The 13,517-nt window shown below is 47.4% G+C and overlaps 6 protein-coding genes across 6 annotated transcripts; 2 read left to right on the top strand and 4 right to left on the bottom strand.

Moving 5' to 3' along the window:
- Positions 1-673: 673 nt before the first annotated feature.
- Positions 674-1,209, bottom strand: ATNIH1004_003064 (actin-binding ADF family protein; the record flags this gene model as incomplete). The annotated part of the gene is made up of 3 exons (XM_033567746.1): positions 674-814; positions 878-926; positions 995-1,209. The coding sequence occupies 3 exons, from the start codon at positions 1,207-1,209 to the stop codon at positions 674-676; spliced, it is 405 nt and encodes a 134-aa protein (XP_033429741.1).
- A 1,664-nt stretch (positions 1,210-2,873) lies between these two features.
- On the bottom strand, positions 2,874-3,575 carry ATNIH1004_003063 (SH3 domain protein; the record flags this gene model as incomplete). Its single annotated transcript, XM_033567745.1, has 1 exon — positions 2,874-3,575. One exon carries the CDS (start codon positions 3,573-3,575, stop codon positions 2,874-2,876), a length of 702 nt encoding a protein of 233 aa, XP_033429740.1.
- Positions 3,576-6,984: 3,409 nt separating this feature from the next.
- ATNIH1004_003062 (putative stress response RCI peptide) lies at positions 6,985-7,966 on the top strand (the record flags this gene model as incomplete). The annotated part of the gene is made up of 2 exons (XM_033567744.1): positions 6,985-6,991; positions 7,533-7,966. The coding sequence occupies 2 exons, from the start codon at positions 6,985-6,987 to the stop codon at positions 7,964-7,966; spliced, it is 441 nt and encodes a 146-aa protein (XP_033429739.1).
- Positions 7,967-8,339: 373 nt separating this feature from the next.
- she9 (putative mitochondrion biogenesis protein (She9)) lies at positions 8,340-10,065 on the top strand (the record flags this gene model as incomplete). Its single annotated transcript, XM_033567743.1, has 3 exons — positions 8,340-8,648; positions 8,711-9,077; positions 9,155-10,065. The coding sequence occupies 3 exons, from the start codon at positions 8,340-8,342 to the stop codon at positions 10,063-10,065; spliced, it is 1,587 nt and encodes a 528-aa protein (XP_033429738.1).
- Positions 10,066-10,998: 933 nt separating this feature from the next.
- rip1 (ubiquinol--cytochrome-c reductase catalytic subunit RIP1) lies at positions 10,999-12,010 on the bottom strand (the record flags this gene model as incomplete). The annotated part of the gene is made up of 4 exons (XM_033567742.1): positions 10,999-11,180; positions 11,259-11,409; positions 11,494-11,657; positions 11,734-12,010. The coding sequence occupies 4 exons, from the start codon at positions 12,008-12,010 to the stop codon at positions 10,999-11,001; spliced, it is 774 nt and encodes a 257-aa protein (XP_033429737.1).
- A 566-nt stretch (positions 12,011-12,576) lies between these two features.
- On the bottom strand, positions 12,577-13,367 carry ATNIH1004_003059 (histone-fold domain-containing protein; the record flags this gene model as incomplete). The annotated part of the gene is made up of 4 exons (XM_033567741.1): positions 12,577-12,923; positions 12,989-13,079; positions 13,135-13,220; positions 13,295-13,367. The coding sequence occupies 4 exons, from the start codon at positions 13,365-13,367 to the stop codon at positions 12,577-12,579; spliced, it is 597 nt and encodes a 198-aa protein (XP_033429736.1).
- Between the last annotated feature and the right edge of the window lie 150 nt (positions 13,368-13,517).

Genomic DNA, 13,517 nt, shown 5'->3' with positions numbered 1-13,517 from the left:
GTCCTCATTGGCCCGCGTCCCAGGCATATCCCGACCGTTCATATCACCAAAACGTCTAATGTCGTACACTCAAAGCACGAGGTCAATCATGAGACCATAACCGGGCAGCTACCTATATTATCCTCGAGGTCCCTCTTTCATCCATACTCTGGGGAAGATACAAAAACGAAAATGAAAATAAAAATAAAAAAAGAAACATTCGATTATTAGAGCCGACCACCCCAACTATCCTAGGGAAAGCCAGACCCGAAAGCTCCCGCAGTAGAGGCCTACGCACCGGCCAAACAAGAGAAGAGAACTTTGATGAGATTTGATGAATGGGAGGCGATGCCGTGTATTCTACTCTACACTGGAACGCTGGAAATCACACCCCATACAAGGTAGCAGTATTCTGTACAGGCAAACGCTGACAAAAAACAAGAAAACCCCCATCATAAATGCTGGTTCACGGAAAGTGCCACGATCGCAGAAACGATAATACGGTCACTATGAAGGCAGACAAGCCGTAACGATCTCATAACGATCTCATATTGAACTAAATGTGTGCAGGAGGATGTCCTGGGGTTGGTCCATTCCGAGACACTCCGCGAACCCGAGGCGGAGTAGTGCAGTGCAATAGCCATCATCACAAACACATAAACCCACCTAATCCGGACCCAGCCGGCGCGGTCATTTATTTGCCAGCCTTGCCACCGCTGGCTTCAGCCAGAACAGTCTTCCATTCAATATCGCCCTTGTCGTCAGCATGGATAGAAGTGTGGATGTTGAGGGCGTTCTTCAGGTGTTCCCGGGTGCTGGCATAAATCATAGACCACTATTTCATCACTGTCAGCCGCCGCTTGTTTGGCCCAGGGGAACGAGCAACGTGAAAACATACGAGAGTGGGGGTGTTGCTGGGAACCCAAGAAATGAAGATGATCTTGCTCCTGCAGGTTGTATCTGTGTGAGACAATCGCACCCATATCAAACCAAGAAACTCCATGGTCCATCATACCTCTTGCCTTCGCCACCACCGAGATCGTACTCGACATCATAGACAGCATAACGAGGCATGGGGTTGTCGTTGGCATCGCGAGTGTTGTCGAGGCGGGTACGGAAGACCTCATAATCCGGGTCATGCGAGACCTCATCGATGACAACCTCCTTCTTGTTGTCCGAGATCTTGAAGATGATGAATTTGATCTTGTCACCTTTGTTGTCGCCACTCATGCGAAAGTTATTGTATGCTGTTATGCATTCATCAGAGATAGAGACACTATTTGCCATAAACTGTCAGCATTGGTTTTGCGATCCCTGCGTTGTTGGAAATCCCCGCAGCTGCAGCCGGAAGAGGACATGTGGAAGTGGCGGTCCGTTCGGAGACATACCCAGAGGCGAGCTGCAAGGCAACAAAGAAAATCAGAACTGTACGTCTTCATAATAGAGCCATAGGACAGAAGGAAAATACGTACCGACATGTTTGCTTATGTGGGTGTAGAAGATAAGCGGGACGGAAGTTGGTAACCTGCGCGGGGCAATGTCAGTAATCTTGTTTTCTCTTCTTGTTTACCATGCCCAAAAAACCAAATGAGAAAGACCGTCACAGACAGAAAAACCAGGGAAAATAAAGGACAATAAACTGGAATGATTTAAGCCAGGGGAGTACTCACAGACGCTTGCGAAGAGCCAACGGAATCAGAGGAAGGTGAGGGGAGGTTAGGGGAAGCGTAATAATGGGGATTGGAACCGAGATGGAGATAGAGGGGCATTAAGTTGGTTGTTGTGCTTGAGGCGGCGGTGGTGGGGGTGGGTTATAGTCACGTGGTCTCATCGCACCACAAGCCGCTTTTTGCCTTCCCCCTGAATCGAATCCTGCAGCCTCTTGCTTGCTTGCATCTTGGGCTACATTAGGTACCCCGTATATGTATTACCCATATCGTATCTATGAATTCTACTGTTGTAAGGAGAGACTGTCCACCAACCATTCAACAGCCTTATTTCTACTGATGGTGTGGGGAGCTCATGAGAGAAGTGTACGTTTACTGTTAGGATGTTCCTCACCGAACTAAATTTACCGTTCCCTCCAACCATGGGACTAAGCCCGGCTAACCGAGTAATATCACGTCAGGGCACCGTCCGCTACAGATGCTGGCCCTACTTATACTTATCTCTGTCCCTTTAGTGTCATTATCTTGTTTTTATTTCTTTAGGAACTCATCAAGAACGTCCTCCGCCACCATCTATGGTATATAGCAGATGAAGAAAGGGTGGAACAGTTCAGCCACATAGTTCAATGCCTGTCTGTCTTGACTGTAACTTGTAACTGTATATGTATGTACATTAATATGTACTCAAATATCTAGGCAGATGGTAATAACATCTCTAAAATCCAAATTCCTCGCTGCGTGTGATAGTCTCAGCGCTAGAACCGCAGGATGCATGACTGAGAAGAATAAAACAATGGTACAATAAATACGCAAACCTCACAGGCCACGTTCCAGAATCAAAGGGCCAGCTATGTGCCACCATGGGGGAAAAAAAGAAAAATAAGAAAAATAAAAGTAGAATGAAGGGGTATAATTTACTAAATAAAAACCGTATCGAGTCGTCTCCGAAGGATTCCGACTAGAAGTCACGAAGGTATGTTGCGATGGTGCAGGTATATCGTAACTAGAGTGCGTAAAATCCTAACTAAGTACGCGGCTATAAGGCGGCAATTGAATGGCACAGCGTCGTCGACGGCCGCTAGAGAATTTCTGAGGCACCCTCATAACTCAGAAAATATTGTCCGGGGGCTTTCAGAAACGAAAATGAAAGGCGCTATCGTTAAAGGCGTTAACCGGCACGTAAAATACCTTGCTTTCCCGACGCAATACACGGGAATTTGCTGATGATCATGAGCCGTCTTCATTTTGTCCTCCATCAATGATCTTTCGCCAATGCTGGGGAAGACAGACGCAGACCAAGGGAAACGCCTTGATCTCTCCAACTGGTGCTGGAGAAGCGGCCGGGCGATGCGAGCCATTGGACACACCACTATCGCGTTGTTCTCGACGCCTAGCATCATAATCCTCCGCACTTTCTGGGATACGAATGCCAGTAGCCCAGCCATCATCCCAGATGCCAATTATCTTCAACATGTCTCCACGGTCCAGAGCAAATTCGTCGTTGGCACGAGGTTGGTACGCCCAAAGCGCAGCGACTCGGTCGCCCGGATGGATGTCATCCTGGGAATAATAGTCCTGGAAAGATGAGAGCTGCTCTGATTGCCCGCTAGCCATTCCTTCTGGAGATGAATGCTGGGCGCCGGTACCAGAATGAGGCGAATTATCGCTGCCTGCGCCGGCAACAGCCGAGCTGCTGGAGAGGGAGCCATGTCGCTTACCAGCCGTAGGAGGAATCTTCTTAGATATCGCTCCGGGGCTAGCCCCAAGACCCTCAGAGTCGGAAGAATCGCTATATTTAGCACCACCAAAAAAGGCGGCAGAAGTACGAGACCTCGCCGGCGAAGAACTAGATACCTCTCGCAAAGCAGACATCCTGGCGACTCTCCCACCCGGAACGGCGAATCCCTGCTGAGATGCGTTTTGCTGCATTGACGGTGAGCCCTTTCTCTGAGGATTTGGCTGATTCAAAGCGCCGTCATTTCTGGTTCGACGCCTTCGTCGGCAGTATATAAGCCCCAGTGCGGCTAGTCCTGCCAAAAGAGCGAATCCAGCAATAGAACCAACAACAACACCAGCTATTTGCCCACCGGATAAACCACCACCAGAATCACCTGCGGTTGAGCTGGATGTGGAAGTAATTATCGGTGGTAGAGTTGCTGTCGGTGATGGGAGCGTCACATCCTTGCAACGACTGCCGGCATTCGCATTCACACAGCAGGAGTCTGTGGAATTAGGAGAACTCCCTGCGCAATACCCGCACAATCCCACCAAATTTGAACGAAATCCACACTCTTCGGGCTCGTTATCTGCTCCTGATACGCAGGTCACCGTAAGCGAGTTGGCGGGTAGGGAACAGACGGTGAAATCAGAGCGAATTTGATCCATATAGTTCCCGTCTCTTTGCGGGCAAAGATCAGGGTTAACAAGAATTTGCTGTTCACTTCTAGCCATAAGCGCCTACCCACTAGTCATTAGTAGAATCCCGGCCACTAAATATGAGGGATAAACGAACACAATCGTCGGCACACAGCGGCCTTGATTCCTCGCTGGACAAAGTGCAGTCATTCTTTGAACTTTGCACAATCCCATTGCATATTGAGCTCGTGGTATAACGGGCGTAGTAATCATCAGTATCTGTGAGGTTGGCATCCTTACATCCCAAATACTCAATATATCTGGGGATTAAAGAATCCGCATTAGCTAAGACCCATATAGCGAGCACTGAGTATAACAAACTTACTTTTTTTTCACGTAGGAGCCTTTAATATATTTTTCTAATTCTTCGTCAAACTGAGTCACATTTGAAACCGATTGCATAAATGGACTATCATATGGTTAGCACAGCCAATCTATATTACAAGCCTCTCGAAGGGGATAATAAATCTCACAAATTAGCGTGGAGGCTGGAGCTAGTTGATATCGAAGATTGATTGAATGCAGGACATTGGGTTGATCCTGAGAGAGAGATACAGGAGGCCATGGTGCTCCTCAATCCGAAGAACTCTTCTTGAAAAAATTGATATCGCAGTGTAATAGAAACAAGGCAGTGTGCGTCTTAAAGCAGGCTTCTTTGGTGAATTAATCTGAAATCCCTCTCATATTGCTGCACCTGTGCGGCTTTCTAGGCGGTGGAAACTGAAGGAGAAAAGAAAGAAGTTGACCACAGGTCACATCGATTGCGAACGCGTCCAGCTTCAGAACGAGAGGAATGGAACTTAATTCGAAAAAGGCCAGAGAAAGACGGTGTCTTACCTCAAGAGGTGGTGAAGAAATAAAGCTAAAACGAGCGAACTGGCTAAAGAGTGCTGGTGGTTGGAAAGAGAAGGTCCAACTGGGAGGCCGGGGAGGAGGAAGGAAGACAAAGAGGACGAAGTGAAAAGCGGCGTCAATCCAAGGCAGCCCGAAGGAAGGACGAACTGTGGTTCCCAAATCGAGGAAATTGGACTTGCAGTCAGGTCAGTCGGTCTTCCTTACCTCAAGGCCCGAACGACGGAACTCAACCACGCGGTAGGCACCGAGGCAAGGGTTTCGCAGTTTAGGGGGACTGTAATAAAAGTAGCGCCACAACAGCAACCGCAGGGGAATAAAAACAAATGCCAAATTTCGAGGTTCGCAAGGGCGATAGGTCAAAACTCAAAAGTCCAATACTATCGTCGAAAGGGGGACTCCCAGCCGGATGGGCAATGAGCGTTGGGCGCTTCACGAGAGGTACCGCTGGCTCTCCAATTAAACAGGCTCCACCACTCAGGAACTAACTTGCTTTAGTCGGTAGCTCGCTTTAGCCTCAATATGTGTCGGTCTCTAGTCCGTATCAGGCAAGTCAGTATTCCGTATGTGAAGAAAAAGACTACCTCTGCAAGGTTTTCCTGATGCTGTGGTGCAAATTTAAAGCCAACCCTACCGTCGGGGTCCCCACCCACTTTGAATGGAGAAGGGTTGGAGCAGCCGGATTGAAGAGAGGGAAAAGTTTGATCGCTGAGTCGGCCGATTGACTGACTGCTCTTTGCGACTCATCTGTAAAATATGCGAATCTCTGGAGAATATGTAAGAGGGAAAGTCTCCCAGAGCAAACGGAGAAAGCTCAATGCAGGAACAGCCAAGATAATCTATCTATCTACGGAGTATTTGTATCATTTTCCACAGCGACAGTCAATCGATCCAACATCTGACGTGGCACTCAGTGAGGCTTGACAAGATGTTATGTACATCATTTCAGGTATTGATTTTTATTATTTTTTATTTTTTTCCTCTTTCAATCTGGATGTTTACGGAGCACACTGGTCTAGATAGCCCACTCAATCAGTGGAGCTAGACATGGAACCAAACGAGATCGATCCTTGGGACAAAGCAAGGGCCGTGGATGTAGCTTATCATTTGAACACTTCTAGGAAGCTACTGAATCCTCTGGAATGAATCACCTAGCAGAATCATTTTATGAGGATCTTCTAAAAATATGCGGCACTCGGGCATCAGCCCCCCAATGCATGTTACTGACAACAGATCGGAACAATTGAGCAAGAACACGCCTTGCGGAGCTCTTCGGAGCCCTTTGTTTCAAATCCTGTCCACCCACAAAACAGCACGGCTGGGAAGGGCCGATCCCTATTTTAGCCTCGCACAGGGACCAGAACTTCACGCCAAGAGTAAACTTGGCACGTCAAATCGTTTGGATTTTAAGTATTTAATGAAGGGCCAGTTAGAGGCATGTTCTGTTTAGACCGCCAACAGTGAGAGAAGCTTGTTATCTATTCTTGAAACACCTCCATTTCATGCAAGGAGCAAATTGTCCGATGCGAGAAGCTTAAGGACGGCTACAGCAGGAGTATCAGTCCGATACTCTTAGATTATTGTGAACTTTCTTTAGACCCCTGTATATTAACTTTTAGTTATGCTGTACATACCAAGGGAGGATGGATATTGTCACACATGCAAGGCAGATCTCGCCCCAAATCTGGGCACTCCCATCCCATAAAAAAGGGTATCGTTGAATCCTTCTAATATTTATATATATGCTTGGGTATATATCATGGGTAAAATCCGGACATAGGACTACAACTGTAGGTAGGCATAATGAGGCTTGACATGTATGCTTGGATTGGAAGTGGAAGTATAAGATTAATGCGGAGGGAGACAGATCCTATATCCGACGAATTATGAGGATATATAGCCACAGCTAATTTGGACATATCCTTTGCTCTTCAGGAGATCAATATCATATATCTCTACAACTGCACATACTTCTTATATGACTCCTCCGTACAGTTTAAATATATAAATGCCTTCTGTAAGCTATAATAATCGATGTATGAGTTGTGCTGGTTGTTTCGTTCTCGCGCCAATGATCGGTAAGTAACAAATGGTCTGACATATATACATAATGGTCCGGCACGGCACCTAAATAAGTGGGGTTCGGGTATATGAAGTTGCTGCAGTCTATGCGAGAGAATTCTTTAAATCATATATATATCGCACACTCTTTCTTCAAGGTTAAATCGCCTAGACTATCGATTATTTACATTGACAGTTGCCTATACTGTGGTACTGTTGGACACTGCCACCGAGTCAGGTGACTCCGCGACGTCATCTGACCGCAGGCATCCGTTCTTCTGTTGCATACAAATACCTCAAGGCTGTCAGCATCCACCAGCTCAGTAATACACTGTGAACTCCGTATCGCCCATCCGGTCTTGATCGCTTGCGCAGGTAGGACGTCAAACCACCGTGACTACCCTACTTCTGCCGTCATGTGTGGTTCAGATATCTTTCTTGCGATTCTCGCAGTCTTCTTTCCCCCCGTTTCAGGTATATTTCCCCCTCCCTCGTCTTGATCCACCCTTTGGTAAAATCCACAATCAAATTTGAGAAGGTGGGCTAATATCTGCGTAGTATGGATTAAAGTAGGAGTTTGCACGGCCGACTCGATCATTAATCTGGCTCTCTGCTGCCTTGGCTATGTTCCAGGGCTGCTACATGCCTGGTATATTATTCTTAAGTACCCTGAGCCAGATTATGATGATGCAGTCTATGAGCCAATCCCCAGAGGCCCTGGTCAGGACAGAGATGTTGAGCACGGCCGAGTGACATACTACTATGTTACTCACCAACCTGTCCAGCACCCATCACCAAGAGCTTATGGCACTCTAGCTTCGCAGGATGCCACTGATGCTAACCAGCGGTCTGAGAGTCGACAGCCCGCCCCAAAGCCACAACACGAACAGCCCCTGGGTGGTAGCAGCAGCCAGACCCACGACGAGTCTCGACCACCTCCCACATACGCTGAAGCGGTGAAAGGAGACAATAAAGTGCAGACGGATGATTGATTGCTTCTACTGGGCGGTGTGAGAACTGGGCTGTATTGATCGACAAGGCTTAATCTAATGCCTCTTCTCTCCAAGATGTCTCTTGCTCTACTTTTTTTTCCCTGTGCCATTATTATATCGGAATAGTCTTTGAAGGTGCTCTAGGATTTAGGAGTTATCGTGTACTTGCCATCGATGTATTAGGATCGTTTAATGTTGTTGATTTTTATCATGTCAGCGAACTAAGAGTAAAGATACGTTAGGTTGATCAGAACTGTCATCGTACAATCCTTTCTTTTGACTCCTGCATTCGAATTCCGAAAGAGACGAGGACTACCTAAATGATTTTTATCAGGTCACTCGAATCTGAGTGTCCGAATATCCTAGATTTTACATGGGAGTGTGTGGTACTGGTGACACATTTGTCCTTATCGGAAACATGAACAGCCCGCGGCGATTCCGCATTGCTACCGGCCTCCGCCTTCCCGACCGGCTGCACTCATCCATCCTGTTCCAACTTAACAACCGAGCGAGCATCTGGCCGACTTTTCGTGGCCCTCTAAACCGGCCATGCAGTCCATGCCATTGCTGTTCAGGCAGTCTCTCAGATACACTGCTAATTTCACAAGAAATTCTTCCTCTGTCCGAACACCCCTCCTATCTGCGCTTAGCCCGAAAGCTCTTCCTGTCGACAGGCGGCGAGGTTTCTCAGTCTGCTTACAATGCCAATTCAGATCGCAATCGGCTTTCTCATTATCACACGAGACAGATAAACAAAAAGACGACAAGCCTGCAAATCGGACAAAAGATGGAGAGCCTTCAGCTGTCCCCGAAGGTATCCTGAAGGCTGAGGCAGATGCGGGGAGTCAAGGGTCTTCCTCCGTTGTGGAGGGTGGTGGCATACCGAGAAGTGATCAACCTGAGCAAGGAGGAAAGAATGATGCTGAGCCAAATGGTTCTAGATCTGGTGGTCTGCCGTCATACTTGGAAAATCGGCGGTCACAATTTTCGAAGCAGTTTACGGCAATGATGGATAACCTGCAATCCAACATATTTGTGGCTGGACAGCGATTGAATGATCTGACTGGCTACTCAGGTATCGAGGCCTTGAAAAAGGAGATCCACAGCCAAGGTATGGATGCTGTTTTATTTACGTGGTATCTAATTCTAAGAACACATATTCTAACTCCCAATGCCCAATGTCTGCAGAGGAACGGCTTCGAGCTGCCCGTTTCCAAGTTCGTCAGGCTAAGGATGCCTACTCCTCTGCTATCAACCGACGATCGACTTCGCAGCGCGAAGTCAACGAATTGCTTCAGCGGAAACATGCCTGGTCGCCTGCGGATTTAGAACGGTTTACCCATCTCTATCGGAATGACCACGCCAACGAGGTCGCGGAGAGCGAAACACAGGAGGCTTTGTCTGTGGCGGAACGTGAGTCTGAAGAGGCCGCAGCACAACTGAGCAGAAGCATCCTTTCCCGATATCATGAAGAGCAGGTTTGGTCAGATAAGATCCGCCAGATGAGTACCTGGGGCACTTGGGGATTAATGGGAGTCAATGTACTTCTTTTCCTCATATTCCAGATAGCCGTGGAGCCCTGGCGACGCAAGAGGCTGGTCAAAGGCTTTGAAGAAAAGGTCATTGAAGCCCTTGAGAAGGAAAAGACCATAACGCAAGCCCAAACCCTCAGTTCCCAAGAGGCTGTGTCGCAACAGTTACCAGTCACTCCTATCTCCCATGAGATGGGGGAGTCACCAGTTGCTTCACCGTTTGTTGTTCAAACCCCTGCCGAGGAATCCACACACGGCAACATCCCAGCTGTCCCAGCAGAGAATACAGAGCCAGCCACCGATCCTACGCCCGCCACAATGACTGACGCTACTACAAATGGAACGACTATGACTGCCATGAACAGCACTATTGAATCCTGCAAATCCCAAATCTCAGGAGTCTCCTCTCTACCGTCCGTTGAGACTTGGGGACAGTATTTCTATGATCTCTTCAGTGATCGTAGCTTTGTCATTACACAACGGGATCTTTCTACCATCGCTATTCAAAGTGCGGCCGCCGGTGCAGCTGTCATGGGATTGGTGATCGCGCTTATACGGCAACAATAAAGTGATATTTCTCAAACATGTGTGGCAATTTGGCGTGTGTTTATATTGTAATCATCGAGTGATGTTAATAATCCAGATCAACTGTACAATATTGGGAGGCATAGATGAATAAATATAAATAAATCGCTAGAAATACAAATGGCGCATCAAAAGTTGGTGACATCGGGTAAATACGGAATACGTACCAAAACTCAATCAGAAACAATATCACAATATTAAATACAAACACTCTAGAGTGATTGATGGAATACAATTGTCAACTCGGGCGTATTGCTGGACGAGAGCAATTCCGAAATATCGCACAGTATGACGTTCCACATCGATAGTGATGTTCTCAACCCCGACAGCTAGACAATACGTAGCCGGAGTTTCCGACACTACATATATTCTACTTGATAGTAAATGCCAAATGAGGACTTAACAGAGGAAAATTTGGTCAATGAATATGCGGAATTATAGCAAATACATGTACTCGAAAATCAACATACAAAAAGTATACATCTGCATGTGCCCTGCCTTTGTTTTTTATCACATCCATGTACCTTATAGCTGAATCCATCCATCATCAAGAGAAATAGGGAAGGAAAGGGCCGCTTGTTAATATGGAATGCAAAAAAGTTAGGCCGGGGACAAAAAAAAAAAAACATGAAGACTCTATACCTAGAAGCAAAACCAAGGACCCGTAGACAAGGCGTGGTGCAGGTTCTATGTGAGAGGCAAACTGGTTGAAGTAATAGAACAAGAGCTTCAGTTTTTTTTTTTTTTTATCTCTCAATGATCCATATTAAAACAGGGTCTCTTTTTAATCTTGACAAGATAACAGAGAGGTTTCATCTAAAAACACAAACCTTCTACCCCTCCACGTTCGCTCTACCATCCATCGTCTAAACTGGTCGTGCAACCCATCTCGGGTCAAATGGATTGGATTTTCGTTTAACCGATGACGAGGGTCTCCTCGGTGGGGAAGTTGTACTGAGGAACTTCGAGGTTCAGCGGTGCAGGACCCTTCCTTATACGGCCGGAGATGTCGTAGTGGGAACCGTGGCAGGGGCAGAACCAGCCGCCAAAGTCACCAGATTCACCGATGGGGACACAACCAAGGTGGGTGCAGACACCTGTGTGATGGAGAAAAACGGCGTTAGGATTCAATCGAAATAAAAGCGCAATCCTTAAGAAGGGCAGTCGTCACATACCAAGCATGACGAGCCATTCGGGCTTCTGAACCCGCTCCTCATCAGTCTGGGGATCACGGAGGGAGTTCACGTCGATGTTATTGGCCTCTTGGATCTCCTCCTGAGTGCGGTGACGGATAAACACGGGCTTACCACGCCACTTGATAATGACCTATTGATATTGGGGTCAGTCACACACAGTCACAGAAACAAAAAAAGAGCCTAAAGGATCTCTTAAAACGTGACGGAGGCATACGTTCTTGCCCTCAGGGATAGCAGCAAGACCAATTTCAACCTTGGCCTGGGCGAGGACGTCGGCAGAGGCGGACATGTTGACCAAGAAGTCTGTTGATAGAAATTGCACATCAGTGAACTTGTTCCCGGACACAACGGACCATCCCATCAACCTATTGGGGTCCACTGTGCACCCATCCCAGCCAATTCCAGCACTTCTATTGGATTGCTTCCCAAATATCAATTCCCACAGGACACATACCCTGAACGGTAGCCTTGGCACCGACGGCAGAGGCAAGACCCAGAGAGCCAGCCATGAAATAGGAGAAGACCTGGTTCGAGCGCGCAGACTTCTTGGAGGAGTATTTGCTGAAATCGGGGATCTTCGTGGTCGTAGAGGCGAAGGGGCTTTGGAAGGTCGCCTTGGAATCAGCGACACCTCTCCGTTGCTGGCAGGACACCATGGCAGCGCGAGAGGTGGTCAGCTGCTGGCGGGCGCAGGTGCGCAGCAAAGATCCGGAAGCGGAGGAGAGAGACATGGCGAAGGAGCAATTGCAGGCAATTGCACGAGAGACGACCGTGGGGAGGGTTGGTGTGGAGGAGGGGGAGGTCGAGAAGGGAGGATTTTCCCAGAGTTGGAGGTTGAAGTCGGAGGCCCGGCATACGGGAAGTCGAACCAGAGCTTTCGCTACGACAAGCGATCGGAATCACGGGGCGCCTTATTGGCCCATTCGGTCCGCCCGCCATTTTTAGTTGACAATGATTGTGATTCCCACGACAGGACGAACTACGTTAATGATCTTCTTCAATGGGTAATTCTTTTCATTTATACTATACACATGAATACCTGGGATATATAAAGATGGAAAAAAATAAACCTAACAGTGCACGCGATGTCACGACCGTGAAGCCCGACCAGTCGACAATTTTGGCCCGTCATTTCCCGTTCCCTGCGTCCCAGATAAATGCGAGTTGATACCAATCTGTCAATTAAAAGCACCCAGAACTCCTCCAGACATGCAATCCCCCAGCTTTTGCAAAGATAGAAAGAAAAAAACAAAAGCACACACACACACACACACACACATATATATATATATAGCGATCATCCGTCAACCATTTCTATATCCCGGTCCTGACTCTCGGTTTGTGCATCAACAGTTCGATCGACTACCAGCGTGCTGACGGCCCCCGACGCATGCATGACTACGGGATGTCGAGGACTCTTTGAGGGCTTTTCCTCCACGACTTGTTGATGTTCCTGATCCTCTGTCTCACCATTGGCATTGGGCGCAGTGGGTAAGGCTCCGTTTATTGTGCGTTGTCCCTTCTCATACTCGGCTTCCTTCGTAGCCTCCTTCGCCCTCTTCTCTTTGAATTGCTTATATGTGGTCGTCTTCGGGATGACATCGGCGAGGAACTCTAGGTTATCAATTCGTGATACTGCCGTAGCTATGATTGTTTGTCCCCTATAAGCATCTCGTGGGTATGCTTTGGCGAGGGAGATTACAACTAACCTAGATCTTTGTATTGGATGGTTTTGCGCGGTTTTCGTTCTGATTTGACAACGTTTTGGCCTTGTTCAGTGAGATACTGGATAAACATTTCCTAGGTATTGTTAACAAAAGTCCAAAAAGGTCAGGGAGGTATTGGAATGACGCACTGTAGCCATTGCAATAACAAATGTGGCGTTACTGGAACATTGTGCAATATCCTCGTCCAGTTGGATAATCTTTTTTATTCGCGAAACTACAAAAAAAGGTCAGCTGGACGGAGTCTTTTTTTTATTTATATATTTTTCTTTAAGATTATGCTTCACACACTTGGGAGAGCACTCTGGCCGGTGATTTCATCTGACCCGGTGAACTCAGGTGAGGGTTTGTCTTTTGGAGGCATCGCGAAGTTCGTTTGTGAAACGGTCGCAGAGATTCTTCAGATAGTAGAGAAGGATGAAACCAGGGAAATGTCTCGCTCTAATATTGATAGGCGGCAGTTTTGGTCTCTGGTAGAGTCGCTTTGATTGAGCAGTGGTGTTGCGTGTAGGAA

The sequence above is a fragment of the Aspergillus tanneri genome (assembly GCF_003426965.1).
Source record: "Aspergillus tanneri strain NIH1004 chromosome Unknown AapTan_1_pilon_pilon_pilon, whole genome shotgun sequence".
In the NCBI taxonomy this organism is placed as follows: Eukaryota; Fungi; Ascomycota; class Eurotiomycetes; order Eurotiales; family Aspergillaceae; genus Aspergillus; species Aspergillus tanneri.
The sequence above is the reverse complement of the archived record's forward strand: the minus strand, read 5'-3'. Positions and strand labels throughout refer to the sequence as shown.